Source organism: Castor canadensis, chromosome 1 (genome assembly GCF_047511655.1).
Source record: "Castor canadensis chromosome 1, mCasCan1.hap1v2, whole genome shotgun sequence".
NCBI classification, from domain to species: Eukaryota; Metazoa; Chordata; class Mammalia; order Rodentia; family Castoridae; genus Castor; species Castor canadensis.
In genome coordinates, this window is record NC_133386.1 from 3,563,044 (window position 1) to 3,577,020 (window position 13,977).

General features: G+C 40.3%; 1 protein-coding gene across 8 annotated transcripts in view; it reads left to right on the forward strand.

Moving 5' to 3' along the window:
• The window catches only part of Pde10a (phosphodiesterase 10A), a 487,897-nt gene that overhangs the window by 451,252 nt on the left and 22,668 nt on the right, over positions 1-13,977 (forward strand). For all 8 annotated transcript variants that reach the window (XM_074070673.1, XM_074070649.1, XM_074070664.1 and 5 more), the window contains 2 exons: positions 851-1,006; positions 6,503-6,675. In XM_074070673.1, the coding sequence (XP_073926774.1) occupies positions 851-1,006; positions 6,503-6,675 (329 nt within the window). The remainder of the gene's footprint in view (positions 1-850; positions 1,007-6,502; positions 6,676-13,977) is intronic.

A 13,977-nucleotide genomic window follows, 5' to 3' on the forward strand; every position in this document is an offset into this window, starting at 1 on the left:
TTCAAGCCCCCTTGGAGTCATACTTGACCCATCTTCTTTCTTTTCACAGCTAGTCAGTCAAAAAATGCTGCTGGCTCTGCCTGAAAAATATATCTGACTTTAAACACATTTTATAATCTTCCTTTGTTGTTATCCTGATCAGAGCCTCCATTATGTTTTGACTCAATTACTGCAAAAGCCTTCCCGCCAGTCTCCCCTTGACACACTTGCCAGAATGGTCTTTTAAAAGTACAAGCCAGATGCTGACACTGCTCTGTCAGTCAGATGTCATATTCCATCAGGTGGAATATGAGGCCTATGTGACTTTAGCCTGCCCTGCCCTCCCTTGGGACAGGTTCTCCTGCTCCCTGCCCTTCTTGCTCTCCTCAGACCCTCTCTTGCCTTCCTCCCTCCCCTCTCATGTGTCCACTCACATCTGGCCTTCTTCCTAAGTCCTGCCCTGACTACTCCATTTAAGCCTCTGCCTGCCTCCCTCAAACCTGTCTATGGGATTTTCCATTTTACCTGCTCTGATGTACTTGCTGTGTGCATTGTCTATAACAGGAATGGATTGTTAGAACCAGGAGAACACAGGCTGCCCTCCCCTTGTGCAGATTTAACATCTCTGTTGGGTTGGAGCACTTAGTACCTCCTATACTTTTCCCCAGAGCTGAGCAGGACAACAAGAATATTTTGATTTTCAAGTTCATATGCCATAAAAGAAAAGAGGTTAAAAAAGAAGTTAAGTGATCTGAAACTTCAAAGATTCCTGAGGGTGTTTACACTAACAGCCATATGAATGTAAGCTGCAAGTCTCCTGGTATCCTGTTTCTTTGTTTTGAACATCTCTGCCTTTTATTATCTTTTTAAGCGCAAAGGACTGCTGATTGCCTGTCTGTGTCATGACCTGGACCACAGGGGCTTCAGTAACAGCTACCTGCAGAAGTTTGACCACCCGCTGGCAGCTCTGTACTCCACCTCCACCATGGAGCAGCACCACTTCTCCCAGACAGTGTCCATCCTGCAGGTGAGCCACCCACCCACCACGCTATGTCTCTTGCTTGGCTGGGTTTCCAGGAAACTTTGGGAACGACAGAGGGATATTGTTATGGCTCATTCTGAAAACCACAGCTACCTTTTACTTTTGCAACTTATATTTATAGTCATAAACAAATGATCATGATTTTCTTGGAAAAAGGATCCTGTAAAAGGGTGCTGGGGAGATATATTTTAAAATCACATTTGTTTTGAGGTAGTTCACTATTAACACCCTAAAGCTAAGTTTTATTCCACATAGTTAAATTACATGAATTGTCATATTCCTGAACCAGCATGTGTTGAACAGTAAATCTTAAAAGTTAGGTAAATTCAAGGTTTTCGGCAAATTGACATTCTTTTATTTTTACTTCTGTGCTTTGTTTTTATAACTTTGGTGACTGATGCAGATGATGGCAGACCTCACTTTGAAATAAGGGTATATATGCTCCTTCTTCCTTCACCCTTTTTCTGAAAACATAAGGTAGCTATTTTGTCATGACAGTTTGAATTCTGAACAGAAACATTTAAGAAGATGTTCCATGTTTGCTAAAGAATAGGGGACTCTATCTTTGCCTCTTACTGTCAGCCCCTCAAAGTAGGAAGAGTAACTTTTGCATGTCTTCTGATGACGTGTGTCCAAGGGAAGGGTGTTGAGTTTTCTGTGGCCAGCTTCTGCTAGACCTTTAGACTCAGTGTGGGCATCGCCTGCTCTGGCGAGGTCATTTTATGGTGTCTCCACATAGCTGGGGCACAGTGACATCCCTCTTTTACATGGCCCCTGAGCTCCTCGAGCATATATACACCTTAGTCGTTTTCTTTTGTTTCTTCCTGTGGAAGTTTTCTGCTTATGAACTTAGTTTTCTCCCTCCATGAACTGGATATCGTGGAAGACAGTGGTGCCCCTCACTCATCTCGGTACCAGCAGGCCGACTTCTGGGCAGAGATGGAAATGTGAAGACAGAATGTGTGTTTGAGAGAAGTCAGGGTAGACAGAACACTGGGTGAAGCTTGGAAACCAAGCTTGGAAAGTGAGTATACATGTTTCCTGATGCCCAGGGCTCCCATGGCTGAGCAGAGGAAGTCAGATGTCACTGTGTGGCAGTGACATCCAGGAAAGAAGAGATTTTATCACTTAAAACAGATACTTTCAGTAATTATGATGGAACCATTATTAATGCAAATTTTTTGATGGAACTGGGGTTTGAACTCAGACTTTGCACTTGCAAAGCAGGTGCTTTACCACTTGAGCCATACCTTCAGTCCATTTTGCTCTGGTTATTTTGGAGATGGGGTCTTGTGAACTGTTTGCCCAGGCTGGCCTCAAACCATGATCTTCCCAATTTTGACATCCCAAGCAGCTAGAATTACAGTCTTGAGCTACCTGAACCAGCCTATTATTGCAACATTAAATCAATTTAGTCTCATTGGTAATGAGATATTAATGGTTATTTTGAATAGTCATCATTTTTCTATCTTTTGCCCTCTGCGAATGCACAGTTTAAGGAAACAAACAGCTTGGAATGATCATTCTCATTAAGATAATTTTCTTATTCCATAAATACTGAACTATCTAATGTTTTGAAATACCAGATGTCAGAAAGTTAGCTATATACTCAATTTGGGGCCCCTGTGACTTTTCCATATTTTTCATAGCAATAATACTTCTGGAGATCAGCTAGAGTTGATCTGCACTAGGTAGGATTTTCTGTTTGTTGTAACTATAGCAATGGCACCTTCACTACTGGCCTAACACGTATGGCTGAGAAGCCAGCTTAACTCTGTCCTCTTCTACAGACGTGTGTTCAGTAGTGGTCTTTGGACGTGAAAGTCATCTTGGGGCATTTCTGCTTATTTGTTCATTTGTTCTCCTGACCTCTCCCCTTAACTCTCACCACAGAAGTCTTGCTGGTAGTATTTTTTACCCTGATCATCTCCACCATTTTATCAGGCATTGGGTACTTTCTGTGAACCAGAAACTTAAGTATGTTGTACGTATTAATAAACTTGATTTTTACATTATCAGTGTGAAATATTCTCATTCATTTCCATTTTGCAAGTAAGAGTAATATGCATCAGATAGATTAAATACCTTGACCACATGTCCCACAAATGAAAAGTAGCAAAAAAAGAATTAACTAGAATTGTTGACTGCAAAGCCTGTGCTCTTTACCATGTGCTTAGCACTTCCTAGCCTGTGTTTTGGTATCAAAGCAAGTACTAACCATCTGTTAAGGGCACTGGCATTGTGCATGCTGATTAGTTGTGTCACTGACCTTACTTTTTTCATCCCAAGCATCCCTGCATGGTTCAGGTGGCTTCCTGGAGTCATGATTTTCAACCAGCTGGGGGAGGCCTGCTGGGGACCAATGTCTGGATTGCTTGGCAGCCAGGCTTCGGAAACTGAGCACGGAGGCCTTTCCAGGAGAGTATCTTCTAGAGGGCTACACAGCATATGATTTGGGGGTGCTATGTATGATTAATAATAATATTAATTATTAATATTATTAATTTAATTAATATTAATTATTAATATTAATAATAGTAATTTCTGAAAAAAAGATTGGTCAGTATTTTTCCTCCTTGGCTCTAACCTCCAGTCCATTCTGGCACAGTCTCACCACCTAACATAAGATTACCGATGGTTTTCTGTGCTCGTCTATTTGGTATTTTACCATAATGAGGCCTTTTCAAAGCCCTGACACTAATTCCCGCCTTCCCCCTATTCAGTTCGCTTCAGTAATACAGTCTCGGCTGCTCCATGACACATGCTGCTCCTTCTGCATGGGCTACTCCTGTTACCGCCATTTGTCCTCACCCAGAAAGCTCCCCATGCTCCCACAGTGAATAAAAAACTCAGAGCCCTTGAATTGCCTGGCCAAGATCAGGAGGGACCTGGAAGAGCACATATTGGAAGAGTTCCCTGTAATCTTTCAGCCAAAGACCAATTTCAGCGTTGCCTGTGTTCTTGTCCTCTCACCGATCTCAGTTCCCCAGAGTATTTGCGGAGCCACTCATGTGCCTTATGGCAGGAAGAATTATATGCTGTTCACCCATCTCGGAGTGTCGGGAATATTCGAAGCATAAGAAGTCTGCTAGTTCATGCAAAATGGAATTAACTGGCTTTAATTAATATCAGCTTCAAACTATGTGACCTAGAGTTAATGATAGACTTAGTAATTGCATAAAAATATCATATTACTTTAGAAGTTTTTTTTGTGTGTTAAGTAATATGAAATCAGAACTTTCAAAACTGATTTTAAGTAACTTATCTCTGCTGAGTTTGGCTTACATCTCCCTTGCTTGTTTTCCTGTGTTTTGGTAGGCGCAAAACACTAATTCTCTTGAAGAGAAGGGCCTGTGTATTATTCATTGACTTGTCCCCTTTACTCTTACAAAACATCAAAGAAGGGAGGCAACAGAAGAGTCCTGGTGGCAACTTTATAAAGGCCCTCTACTGGACTTCTTCCTCCTGCTTTCCATTAATGTTGAAAAATAGTAAACGGAAAGGGAACTCAGAGCAGCCAACAGAATATACAGATCCATTTAAATGGGTCTTAACTTGTCTTGGAAGTGGGACGCTTGAGCTCCTGATGAGAACTTGAATTTAGGGATAACATACTCAGTGTAGTACGTCAAACTGCAGTGAGCTCCCAGCTGTGGCTCCCATGGAGGAGTTACAGAATCCAGGCTAGCAAGTCCCTCTTTTAGAAAGAAGTTTTAAAAATTTCCACAGTATCCTCAGGTGTTTTATATATTGTTAACCAGTTCATAGTGGGGAGTGTCGGTGACACAGAAAATGCCGCATAAAAATGTATCAGCTGTGATTTCTTTAGATGAGCTGCTCATGAGTACCGGCCACTCATGCAGCTCCTCTCTGCAGTGCATCTAGGGAAGTGGGAGGCACAGGTCTCAGTGTTGAGGCAGACGTGGCTGCTTTGCTTGAGTTATGACCAAGTCAAGCGCAACTCAATTTCAGAGCACCGACCAGAGTAAAGATTTCCTTCTTATAACTTTATACGACAAAATTGCAGAGTTGAGGTTGCAAGGAACCTGGGAGGTAATTGAGTTCAATCCCCTGGGCATAGGCTGTCCCTTCAGTGATAAACCTACCTGTGCCCAAATGTCCCAGCCACAGCTCCAGCCACTCTCCAGTGGAGCGTGGACGTCCAGGTGGTTCTTCCTGGCGATGAGCGTAAGCTGCTCCTATCTCTGCCTTTTGGGCCTACTGCGTTCACGAGAGAGGCTTCCACTGAGAATGCCTTCCTTAAACTGCAAAATGTGACCAGATTACATAAGCACTCCAGTGTCCCTTTACCCAAAGAAACATCTTGTTCCTGTTTCAGTACATGTTTCATTGTGCGTAGGTATCAAGGGTGTTATAGGATCTCTACAAGCTGAAAGTGCAGTCGAGTGTTTGAAAGGGCTCCACAGAGGGAGACCTTCTCATTATTACAATCAGGAAAACAGGAAGCCAGAACTGAGTCCATTCTCCGTGCTTACTGTGAGTAATTTAAAATATTTGTAAGACCCTTCAAGTAGATAATGTAGAAACATTGCAATGATTGGAGCCAAATGGTATGTGTACAGCTTTATTTCAGAATAAGAAACAGTGTCTTAGTGAAATGTCTTGATATGGTGAAGAAGTATACTTTAATAGCTGAAAGTTTTTCATGCATTTATAATAAATGTAGAGAAGTAAAATAAAAAATCAATTTAGAGTGGTAATATTGACTAAAAATGAAATCATTACAAATGATTGATGAGCAAACACATTGAATATATCTTAATTACTTCCTCCCTTTCAGTTTGAACAACAACTTTAACTAACTAAATAAAATACCTTAAGGTTCTTAGAGGGAGAAATTACTTAAAACATTTTGTAAAGTTTCATATACAGAATGATCCTGAGATCACAGAACAAAATCACGAATGTTTTGTTTGGTGCTCTACATCTCTGTGTGACTGTGTGGTGTAAGAATATGCTGTCACCTGGGAAGAGTTTTGATGTGTCTCTAAGCATGGCTTGGAGATGGTAGCAACCTTTCTTCCAAGCTACAGAAAAGTAGATTTTGTTTATTTATGGTGTAGCCTGAGGTGGACAGGACTGTAGATTCTTTTTGAAGCACATCGAGTTCCAGTGTAATATAAAAATTACTAAAATTTTTGTTTGACTCAAGAGGCAAAGTCATTAACTTCAGTATTTTACATTTTCCAGTCTCGTCACTATAAGAAATACACAAAAATGAGGTCTACTAGGTTGCTGGAGCTTTGTGATGGCAAGTGATGTTCCTGTAACTAAAATAGCTTATTTGGGTGGCAGCTGCATTGCTGTAGCTGAAGGAAAATCCAAATGCAGTCTCTGTTACAGGTGTTTCACGCTATTCTTTTGCTTTTCCACTCTGTCACTGGCGCGCCGGAAGCATTGCTAACTAGACTTTGAAACAGCCTCGGACTCAGTGCTTACTCTTCATCATGTCTCCCGCAGCTGGAAGGGCATAACATTTTCTCCACGCTGAGCTCCAGTGAGTATGAGCAGGTGCTCGAGATCATCCGCAAAGCCATCATCGCCACCGACCTTGCCCTGTACTTCGGAAACAGGAAGCAATTGGAGGAGATGTACCAGACCGGATCGCTTAACCTTCACAATCAGTCTCATAGGTAAAACTACCTTTCCAAAGTTAGAAGCCCAGGAAGTGTTACCTGGAATAAATTGACATTTAAAAAGTAAAAATGGCATTTGGCATAAATTTGCTTGACAGAAAAATGTGAAAATAATTTGCTTTTCTGTTTTGTGTGCATTTTGTTGATCTTTGGGCATTTCCTTTTTTAGCAAAATTGCATACTGTGAAGACAGTTAAATCTGAATGTGAATTGATCAGGCAGGGCTGGTGACTTAAAGGTCAAGGTCCTTTACTGAATTGACCACAGCTAAGGATTTAGCTGTCGGCCTTCCAGAACCCTAAGCACGTGAATATGGACTCGCTTTTCCGAATCCAAATCCTACTCACCAGGCTAATGTGTCAGATGTGTCACACTGGAATTCCAGTTTATGGATCCACGTATATTGAACCTCGGGTATCAGAGTATTGGCATCTGATTGGTCAGAGTCACGTACTAGGCCAAATGAAAATCAGAAATCTGTTCTGTCGCGCAAAGTAAATAAATGTCTTGATGGCACTAGGGTAAATTAGTCTGATGCCTTTTCCTGCCAAGGATAGCTCTTGCCAGGGGATTCAGTACAATGACAGGTGTGTTTATTGTGAACCTGTCTGTGGTCCATGAGTCAAACCAACCTTTCCCCTGGATGTTTCATAGGTGGTCACACCATCTTTCACTGATCACTTTCAGAGACGTTTCTGTCTCACCAGTCCTCTTCTGTGGTGCCATCTTCCTTCCTAGTTTTGAGGACACTCATTCCTGCTTGTGTGCCAGTCTGTCTTCTTTGTTTAGATGTGGTGCATATCTCACAGTGGCCACTGAGTACTGATCTTAACATTTCTTTCCAAACAACAGTCTGTTTTCAAGTTCTTAGAATGAGTTTACCCAGGTACTGAACACAGAGCATCAGTGTTGCACAGAAAGTTTGCCTCTGCAGGAGTAAATTTCGTCTGTGTGATGACACTGATATCTTTGACTAAGCAGCAATAGTTTGATTCAAATAGGAAAATGCAGCTTTTGTGGAGCTTGAAATGTACAATTTGGGAAACCTTTAAGAAAAACAATACAAGATATCGTATCTTTACAGGCAGCCAGGTCCTCCCAGGGCTATGCAAGGCATCAGAATGAGCAGAGGGCCTTCAGGGTTCATTAGAGTCCTAGCTCCTCCACCACCGCCTTCAGTCCATCCACATGAGAGGTGTGGTCTGCAGCCACCTCATCTCCTGCAGGCTGTGTGGGGTTCTTGTACTGAGACCTGTAGAAACAGGTGTTTGTTAATTCTCTCTCTCTCTCTCTCTCTCTCTCTCTCTCTCTCTCTCTCTCTCTCTCCCTCTCTCTTCCTCCCTCTATCCCTCTTTTTGGTGGTACTAGGGTTTGAACTCAGGGCCTACATCTTGAACCACTCCACCAGCCCTTTTTTTGTGGGATTTTTTCCAGATAGGGTCTTGAGAACTATTTCCCGGTTGGCTTAAAACCTCAACCCTCCTTATCTCTGCCTCCTGAGTGGCCATGATTACAGGTGTGCGCCACTGGTGCCCAGTGGCTTTAATTCTCTTTTTTATGTTTGTTAATTCTCCTTCTACAGCAGTTGTAATGTCAGGGAAATAGAGCTTTCTGGCTTCCCAAAGCCCACTTTCTTCCTTTTAATTCTTGAATATGTTATTTTCAGCTAAATGATTATAATAATTATTATTATGGAAGAGAACATGTATACATCTAATTGAAAATAATGCTATTTTTGTGCTTAATGCACATGAATTTGTCTGTCTGTGGTACATATTGCATAGCAGTGTATGATTAAGTAATTTTTGACAGTTTATAATTTTAAAAGGAGTGCTTCTGTGTTTTAGCATTTCACAGTGTCCAGGGATATACAGGAAAAAGAATAATATTCTGTTCTTCTCATACCAACTGCTTATTTGTCGTGATGTCATCCCATGTATTTTGCTGTTTTCACAGTATAGGTAATGTATGAAATCCATATATATTTTCTCTCTCCTTTTTAAAAAATTTTAGGATTGATTTTTTTTTATCATTGTGCCGGGAATACATTGTGGAATTTACAAAGGTTCTTACAATATATCAAATAATCCCTCCATCATTCCCCTTTATCTCCTCTCCCCTCATTCCTGGAATAGTTTCAACAAGTCTCATTTTCCATTTACATACATGTGCACACAGTATTGGCACCATGTTCACCCCCCTTCACCCCTCCCACTGGTACAGACGGGACCTGTTGGGTTTTCTGTGTTTCTGGGGTTTGAACTCAGGGACTTGTACTTGTTAGGCAGGTGCTCTATCACTTGAGCCACTGCTTCAGCCCTCCTCCTTTTTCTTTTTGACTCTTCCTTCCCTCCTTCCTCCCTCCCTCCCTCCCTCCCTCTCCTCCTTCCTCCCTTGCTGGGACCACAGGCATGCATCACCAGCCCTGGCTTCTGTTTGTGCTTATATTATTTTTTTATTAAGCATTTCATCAAATCCATGTCCATGTTCTGTTGATGCAGGGATTTCCTCTAATTTCTCATTACTGATTCCTTATTAATAAGTGTCTGTAAACTTTGCAACTTTATGCCACCTCTGAACTCCTTAAATTCTACTTTTCCTTAGAATTTAGCTCTATAGTAATACTTAGGAAATGACTTTTTCAGTCTTTTCAAAGAAAATTTGGATATAATCCAAATTAATTGATGCATAGTTGTATTCTTTTGTGCAACTCAATAATTTGTTATTGGTGATTTTTTTTTTTTCAGTACTGGTGTTTGAACTCAAGACCTCAAGCTTGCTAGGCAGGCGCTCTATCACTTGAGCCACTCTGCCAGCCCTTGTGGTTATTGATTTTTCTCTCTGATATGGAGGAGTTAAAAGAGCTAAGATCACCTGTTTGGGGAAGTTTAAATCTGGGAAGTTGCTGTAGTTGGCCACCTTTTTCAGCAGAAGATGTTTAAATTTTCTAGTGTCTGTCTTTTAAGGTTAGAGGTTTCTTTTGTTTTCATTATTCTACCTCTTGGGCAATTTATTTTGCTAGGAAGTTACCTGTTTCCTTTAGATTTCCAAATTCATATAAAAATATCTGCACAAATTATTCTCACTTTCATTTAATTTTAAATATTTACAGTTATATCTAATTTTGGTGTTTTTATTTCTTCTTTTTTTATGAGACTTGTGTTTTTTTTAGTTATTCTATTGTAATAAAGTAGCTTTTATAAAATTTCTTTCTTGTGTGTTTTCTCCTTCAGTTCTTTTTTATGTCTATCTCTATGTATTATTTATACTTTTCTGAGTTGTTTTGTTATTTCCCAAACTGGGTAATAATAAAGTAATTAAGTTATACCTGCTGTCATCTTTATATTCATTGAACTACATACTTTGTAAGTTTTTGGTGAAATACTTTCATTTTCCTCAGTTTTTAGATTATTTATAATTTCTGTTTCTGTGTCCTCATTGATACAGAGGCTATTTAAAAGTAAATTTCTTACTTCCAAGTGTTTTGGGTTTCTCTTCATTTTGTTCTGTTTCTAGAAACCTCTTTGGATTGCTGCTGAAAGAGTATGGTCTATAAGATTTTTAAATTTGTATTTGATGAATACTTCCACTTTGGCCAAGACATAAAAGAATACTGTTTAAAATAACTTCATTTAGCACAAAAATATACATATTTTAAATTTGGACAAATTTAACCTATTACCACTATCACAGTCAAGACAGAAAATCTTTTGTAATCAAAGTTCTCACACCAGGCCCCAGGAACCTGCACTTACATTTGTATTTGTGTTAGGGCTTCTAGCTGCCACAAGAAAATAGCAGAGTCGATGGCTTAAAGCAGAGATTCACGCATCACAGTTCTGAGGCTGACTGCCCAGGACTGAGGCCCCGGCAGTTTCAGTGTCTGATGAGGGCCCTGTCCTGGTTCGTAGTGTGTTTAGATGTAACTTCACACGATGTGGGGGAGGGGGGCTCTTTAGCACTTCGTTTATAAGGGCACTATTCCCACGAGGGCTTCACCCTCATTCCCTAGCCATCTCCCAAACAGCCACCTCTAAATACCTTCACGTTGAACGCTGGGATTTCACATATGAACGTGAGTTCGGGAAGAGATTCATTCTGTCAGTTTCAGCTTACGTTATCTGGAGTTTCAAGTACATAGCAGCATAGTATCTGATCTCCCTCTCTTCTTTTCATTGTTCTTTCAGCTGTCATTAATCTTAGGAGGATTGTGTGGAGTCCCTAGCCACTTTGGGTAGCCATCTTCACAGTATCACGTCCACAAATACGGGAAGCTTTCCATTTACTTAGATTCTTAAATACCTTTCCCAGTGTTTTCTAGTTCTCAAACCTATGTTTTCTACTCCTTTTAAAAGATTTATTACTTCAGATTCTGTTCTTTTTGATACTACTTGAAGTGGACTTTTTTAAAGTTTCAGTTTAACATTGTTCATTGCAATTCCATAGGAACAACTGAATTTTATAATGTGTTGTTTTGTCATGCAACTTGGACGGACTCATTGATTCTAATTGTTTTTGTGGATCACGTTGGGTTTTCTATATACAAGATCATGTCAAACATGGACGGTTCTACAACTCTGCTTTTAGTAAGTTTGCCTTTTCTTTCTTTTGCTTTCATAATTGGCATGGCTAGAGCCTCCAGTGTAATGCTGAACTAGTGATGAACAGACCTCCTTTTCTTGTTCCTGGTTTTGGGGGAAGCATCTAGTATGTTTGCCTTTAAGTATGATGGATACTATTTGTGAACTTCCTGCAGATGGATTTTACATGTTGAGAAAGTTTCCTTCTTCTCCAGTTTGTTGAGTGTTTGTTTCTGTTATGCTGGATTTTGTGGAGTACATCAGGTCCATCTACTGACAGTGTCAGGTAGTTTGGTATTTATTAACATGGTGTGTCACATTCATTGATTTTCAGATGTTCAACGTGCCTTGCATTCTTGTGGTCAAAATCACATCATAGTGGTGTGTAACTGCCTTTATATATTGCTGTATTTGTCTTGATAGCATTTTGTTGAGGGCTTCTATATTCATTCATTATATTGGTCTGTACATTTTTTTCTATAATCTGACTTTGGCGTCAGTGAGTAGGGAAATGTTAGGTCTTCTAATTTTTTGGAAGACTGTATGAAAATTTCTATCGATTTATCTACAAATGCTTGATAAAATTCATCAGTGGTTATTTATTATTTTGGTTACAAATTCAGTTCTTTTACTTATTATGGGTCCATTTCATTTTGAGTGACTTTTGGCAGTTAGTATATTCCTAGGAATTTGTCCACTTTTATCTAAGGTGTCTGCTTTATTGACAACAGTTGTTAACTCAATTCCTTTTCATTCCCATGACATCAGTTGTAACGTCCCCTTTCCATTTCTGTTCCTAGGAAGTCGAATCCTCTCTCCCTCCCTCTCTCTCTCTCTCTCTCTCTCTCTCTCTCTCTCTCTCTCTCTCCTCTTGCCCATCCTCTCCCCTCTCCCCATTTCTTGATCAAAGGACCAACTTTTAGTTTCACTAATATTTCTCTATCCTTTTTTCCTTCTCTTTTTACTAATTTCCTCCATAATCCTGATTTGCTCTGTTCTGTTTATTTTAGGTTTAGTTTGCTTCCTTTACCAGTGTCTTGGTGTGGACCATTAAGTTACTGATTTAAATTATTTCTTCTTTTTTAATTAGAAATTTACAGCTGTGTTTTCCTCTAAACACTGTTTAGTTGATCCTGTAAACGTTGATATCTTGCCTTCATTTTCATGTATCTCAAAGTATTTTTATACTTTATTTTTATTTCTTCCTTATCCATTAATGATTGTAGTCATTTTGTAAGACTGCTATAATAAAGCAGTACACACTGGGGGGACTCAGAGCCACAGAAATAGTTTCTTTAATTGTCCTGGAGCTGGAGGTGTGACAGCAGTGTTTGGCATGGTTAACTCCCTCAGAGGGCACTGAGGGAGGGAGAGTGCAGTCCATGCTTCTCTCGTGCCCTCTAACAGACACTGGCATCACACCATCTCTTCCTCCTTCTCATCTGCTGTCCCATCCCTGTCACTCTGTGTGTTTACATGCTGTCCTTCTTTCTTTTCTTTCCTCTTACAAGGACACCAGTCATGTTGGATTAAGGGACCTCCCTTGTCTCATATGGCCTCATCTTAACTAATGATGTCTGCAACAATGGTATTTCTGTAGACAGTCACTTTCTGAGGAATTAGGGTGAGGACCTTTTTGGGAGGCACAGTTCAACCCATAGAAATTGTGTTTTTGAATTTCATTTTTTAATATTTCAGATTCTGTTCTGTTATTGGCCAGAGCACATATTTGCCATTATTTCTCTCCCTTTACACTTGTTAAAGTTTGTTTTATTACCTAGTGCATGGTCTGTCCTGGGGAATGGTCCCTGTTCATGTGAAGAGAATGTAGATTCTGCTGTTACCAAGTGGCATGGTCTGCATCTGTCTAAAGCATTGCTCAAGTCTTTTGTTTCCTGTTTTGGTGGTTTTTCTGCCCAACTCTTGTCATCATTATTGAAAGTGTATTGTTACATTTTTACAGTCCAAGTGTGATTGCTGAATGGTCTGCCTCTTCCCTCATTTCTGCCAGTCTTTGTTTCATGTATTTTTGTGCTCTGGTGTTAGCTTCATATGTGCCAAGAATGGTAGTATCTGTCTTTAATTCTTACAAATTCTCCCTCCTTCTCTCTGTTAGTATTCTTGATTTTAAAGTCCATTTTGCCTGGTACCAGTTTATCTACTCCAACTTTCTCATAGTTGACACTTGCATGATGCTCTCTCCTGTGCTTCTAGTCTCAGCCTGTTCATCTTTGCATCTGAAGTGTGCCTTCAGGAGCCAACATGGAGTTGTACCTCGTGCTTCACTCAGTCTGGTAATCTTTGCCTTTTTATTGGGTCATATGCCCCAGTTTCTTTGCACATCTAATAATTTTTGTTGGACCTAAACATTTAAGATAATATAGCAATTCTGGGTACCTGTTCTCATCATCCACAGCTTGTTACTGTTATTTGTTTATTTGTTTAGTGACTGACTGCATTGTTTACTGAAGTCCATGTCCCCCACCCCAGTGGTAAGCCTCTGGTGTTGGTTTTCATGGGGAAGAGCAGCACTGGTGTGTCCACACTCACCCTGTATGACTGTGACAAGGCAGAGTGTTGGTGTGCCCACCACCCGCCCTGAATGACTGTGACTTGGGTGGGTGTTTGTGGCTGTCTCTGTTCCTGACCACACCCTAATCTGAAGCTACACTACCTGTAGGCTTCTTACTTCAGTGTCTATAACAGGGCCCCAGTTCAG